At 53.0% G+C, this 4,740-nt stretch overlaps 1 protein-coding gene across 1 annotated transcript; it reads right to left on the reverse strand.

Annotated features, from left to right (window-relative positions):
- Positions 1 to 1,882: 1,882 nt before the first annotated feature.
- Positions 1,883 to 4,530, reverse strand: LOC144172336 (innexin inx2-like). Its single transcript, XM_077701095.1, has one exon. The coding sequence runs from the start codon at positions 4,201 to 4,203 to the stop codon at positions 3,076 to 3,078; it is 1,128 nt and encodes a 375-aa protein (XP_077557221.1). The 5' UTR covers positions 4,204 to 4,530; the 3' UTR covers positions 1,883 to 3,075.
- Positions 4,531 to 4,740: the final 210 nt, after the last annotated feature.

Consider the following 4,740-nt stretch of genomic DNA (forward strand, 5'->3'; position numbering starts at 1 on the left):
ACGCCGGAACGTGCGGGAGGAAAAGCAAGCACAAAAAGAACAGAACTCCGGCTGGTACTGTTTCAGGCAGGGAGCACGCGAGCACATCGGAGGCGGGAAATTTGAATTGCATTGGGTGGTAGCAGTGAGGGGATAACGGCGCTAAAGCCCGTTAGGGGGAATCACTGCTCTGCATTTCCATCAGCTTTCACACATGCGCGCGCACATATACTTCCTATCGGCATGGCACCATGCAATGAAAGATCCTACAGTTTTATAAGTAGTTAGCGTCGTTATCACTTCGTAACCACGCTGATCACAGTCATCGTAAGATTTTGTTGACTGTGTTGAACTGTGCTTAGCGGTGGGCTAAATCTGGGCTAAAAATCGTGCGGGAATCACTCAGTGTTTTGAGAGATCCGAAACTGCACGGCGGCCATCGTTGAGTGGGAAGAAAAATCGAGCATTCGACTTTATAGCAGAGTTGGGAGTGAGTGGACATACAGTTGTTACAGCGGTCACAGCAATCTTGAGAAATCGCCGGCTGCAGTGTGGGTTACAGAACTGCATCTGACGGTTGAATGCACCTTTTACCCCGATAAACAAGAATGGTCAGTCCGTCCATAGGAAAGAGAAACGCGAATTGACCATCTGTGGAAGGACATGTAGTGAATTTTAACATTTACATTTGAAGTATTCCTTCTAAGCTGTTTTTTGGTTGTTGTTGTTATTGTTGAGGGCGTGTAAAGGAAAGTCATATGCGCTGGATCCGTCAAACAACAGTTACAACACCAAGCGAAAAGTCAAGCGACGTTTACAAATTTTACAATACAGCGAAAAAGATGAGAAAATCGGAATTCAGACTAAGCCCCTAAGCATATTCCGCAAGTCAACAGACCTGCCCACCCAGATGGCAACCCTTTGTACAGTGTTTGGGTCATTTCTCAAGTCAAGCGAGATTTTCAAGTAGAAGCTTAAACACGACATGGTCGACCCTACGGGCGTACGCGGCGGGAAGAGGAGGGGACAAAGAAATTTTTAAGCTCGGGGTTGAGGTAGCCGTTGGGGAGGGGGAGGGGGGGGGGGCAAAGCCATGTCGGCCTGTTTTTCACTAACGAGTGCAGATAAGCAGTTTTATGTCTCTAGCTACAGTCTAGCCTTACGCAACTTCTAGGTGTGCTCTCAGCACGTGGCGGTAGGCCGTATTGCAACGTCCTTAAAAAAAACAAATAAATCTAAAATAACCGAAACAGTATGCTGAGCCCGCATGAGACACTCGTCTGCGCGACGCTTGGAAAAGACGTTAGGGGGAGCGCGCGCGTGACGATTGTGTGCGTTCGCTTCCCAAGACGCAGTGCACGGTCCCTTCCGGAGACGCATATCGCGCCGCCGACGCAGAGGCTCACTATCGCTGCCGTCGAGAGAACCCACGAGTGGTAGCTGCCTCAGCGCAGTGCAGCCATCAGGAGTGAGTGCTGAACTGCGAGTGAGGCAACCGGTCGCGCGCTTCGTAGCCGCTGCAGCTAAACGAGCTGCCACAGCGGAGGCTCAGACGCGAGAACCCCGAGTGAGGTCTGGACAATCAGCGAGGCAACCGGGGCATGTGCTTCGTCAGCCACTGCAAATGCAAGTTTTCTGTAACCATACAAATATGTCCGTCTGGAATTCTTTGCCTCAACATATTTTTCACAGTCAGAACAGCTAAACAGCTGCGCCCAAATATCCCATTACGGAGTATCGTAATCACCAGCCAATTTTTTTAAACCAAAAATGGCTCGTTCAGTTTTGACCAATCAAATCCACCGCCGAAGTGTTGGGTCGAGCGCGCTGGGCGTGACGTAGCCTCCCACCTCGAACGGGGCTACACGCCAGCACCGAAAGGAAGTGCACCAAAAAACACCGCTTGATTTCGTGAACGTATATTTTCCTCGTCACGTGTAAGATGAAATTGTGACAACAGTTGTTTGCACATTTTTGATTGGCTCTAATGCAGCGAGAAAAACACACGGCGTAATGTCCACGTGGCACCTTGGTCGATGAAGTTCACTCGTCACGTCACACACAGCAAAATCATTCAGCACGGCGAACACAAAAAAGCATTCAAGGCACACGCGCACGAAAGAAAAGTAGCTGCGGCTTGTGTATCACTGTACACCGAAACGTACTTTTTTCAGTAAAAAACATGTTTCCCTAAAAAAAAAAAAAACCCTGCTTCGCCGATACCTTGGGAACAAAAATACGAACCTAGAGCCCTACTTGCACCACCAAGTTTCCCCAAGTAAAATATTGTGATAACATTCTTTGTCAGCCGCTAGGAACGAGCTTTTTAAATACGCCAACACTTTCACACTCGCACCTACTTAGTTATGACCTACAAACATGCAACCTGTCGCGCCCTTAGCATTCCCATATGGCATCTGGCTTTCTTACGTGGTCATGGCAGCAAATAGCATATGGAGATAAATGGGAGAGCGACTTGGAAAGGCGGGGAAAAAAACTTTCGTGGCCTTCTGGCTAAAAAAAAAAACAAAAAAAAAACAGTAGTATTTTGGCGATTACCCTCGGGTTGCACACGTTTCCGAAGTGCCTCGCGCACTGATGCCATCTCAAAACCAGAAAGCATAGTGTAAACAAAAACACAGCAGTTGGCAACGAAGTGCCGCGAAGATATGAACAGCGCTCCGGAATACGCTTCCTCAAAGGTGTACCGTCTAGACGGTCGTACGGGGAAATGGGAAGTGATATTGAAACTCAAGCAACACTAAAAATTCTACGATCAGCCCTACTTTCGCCTTGGGACCTTATAATTACGAGCGTAACCTGACTCGAGTTGAAAATAATGACAAAAAAAAAGCACACTGCCGGCTATCGATTCTGACTGTGCGGGTAAACACATTTCCCGCCGCCTATAGCGGTAAAGATTTCCATCTCTAACCTTGTCACAATCGCGCAGACGCGCTCGTTTCAAAGAGATAGGGGACAAGTCATCCGTAAGTGACAAGCCGGGTCAAGCCCGTTGTTAAAACTCAGTTCCTTCCAGGATGAATGTCGTCTTATCTTTGCCCGCGCGCAGCAAAACACGAACGCGGCGTCCGCTCAGACGGTGCTGGTGTTGGTCGTGTCGACGCCCCCTAGCAGCCTCTTGCCGTACTCGTCTTCCAGGGACTTGGCGAGCTCGTTGATGAAGGTTCGGTAGTGGACGGGGTTCATGTTCTTGCAGAGCAGGTCGAGCAGGAACCAGTCTGAGGTGGACACCCGCTTGGTCACCGTCTCGAGCATGCGGCGGTCGGCCATGCGGGCGCGGTAGCGCAGGATGACCTCCCGCACCTTGGGCACCACGATGGTCATGAGGCGGTAGCCGAGCTCGACACCCGTGAGCACGGCCAGCAGCACCCACCAGAACCACAGGAAGATGTAGATCTTCTCGTTGATGATGTTCTGCGCGAGCAGGCACAGCGCGTCGTGCTTCATCACGTCGCCCGACGAGCCGTACAGGTGGAAGGAGCACTTGGTGATGCGGGGGAAGACCCAGATCATGGGGTCGTTGCGCGTCTCGGGGTCCTGCTGGTGGTGGTTCAGCACGTCGGTGCCGAAGGTGGTGAACATGTTGCCGAGGAACGAGTCCGTCAGCAGGATCTGGCCGATGACGTTGACGAAGTTGAGCACCTCGGCGGTCACGTACCAGCCGAAGTAGCGGCCGTGCATGTTCAGGTGGCTCCTGACGTAGCGAGCGATGGTCTCGACCTTCGTGCACACGTCCGAGGCCTCCTTGATGGGACAGTCCAGGTCTTGGACGAGGCTCCGAATGAGGCCCTGCTCGTAGCACTTCCACAGGTAGCGGGGGGCGTAGAAGCAGCCCGCTTGCAAGAAGAGGACCATACAGACCCACTGGTAGTATCCGTAGTAGCGCCGCACTTCGTCGGGCGTGTACTTTTGGATGCCCGGGGCCGGGACGCCGTTAACGCCCACCGTCGCGTTGAAGGCCTCGGGCACGTTGAAGGTCGAGTGGATCCAGCAGAATGTGCGGATGACGTTCGCAGGCACCGAGTCATGCTGGATGCAGTCGATGGGGTCGCCGAAGTACTGCGTGCTGGTCACAAGGATACTGAACATGAGCAGCAGCAGTGACGTGGCTTTGTAGTGCAGCCTGAAGATCTGGTTGTCGAGCACGATGCGGTTGATTTTGACCGCTCGGTGGAGCGGGGCAACCAGCATGTAAAACATGGTGACGCTCGGTGTGGGTCAAAACGCACTCACAGAGTAAAGAAACTCGCGTCCAAGGTGACTTGATCGTTGCCAGTCGCGAGAAAAGGGCTGTCCGGCGTGGTATCTCACGTCACCATGACGAGCAGCACGGCTTGGACGCTGGGGGGCCGATGCGCAGGCCGGCCGAACGCTGCGAACACGCTTGTGTTAGCCGACTGGCCGGCAGCCACCGACTGCTGCGCGTTCGGCGGCAAGTGAGGCCGCTTGGCAAACCGGTTACAGACAGAGCGGCAGAGCTCCCAGGAAACCCAACTCCTCTCCTCGCCGCGAAAGAAATGAAAGGCCGGGAGAAGGAAAGGAGGGGGCTTCGCTTTTGAAGCACAATCAAAGCTGCGCGCGTCGTGGAACGCTTGCCATCCCGTTGCGGGGGCCGCAGCGTGTGCTGACGTAGCAGTTACGTGTCCCCATGACAAGCGCGGGGAACGGCGGCGCCGGGAAATAGAGAAGTGACGATGCCGGCACCGAAACGGCGACGTCATGTCCGGCCCAGTTGGT

Source organism: Haemaphysalis longicornis, unplaced genomic scaffold (assembly GCF_048455015.1).
Source record: "Haemaphysalis longicornis isolate Haplotype H1 unplaced genomic scaffold, Haemaphysalis longicornis Haplotype H1 scaffold_20, whole genome shotgun sequence".
NCBI lineage: Eukaryota > Metazoa > Arthropoda > Arachnida > Ixodida > Ixodidae > Haemaphysalis > Haemaphysalis longicornis.

Bases quoted from the DNA above. Each gene is read 5' to 3' on its own strand.
- LOC144172336 (XM_077701095.1), bottom strand. From the start codon at position 4,203: ATGTTTTACATGCTGGTTGCCCCGCTCCACCGAGCGGTCAAAATCAAC.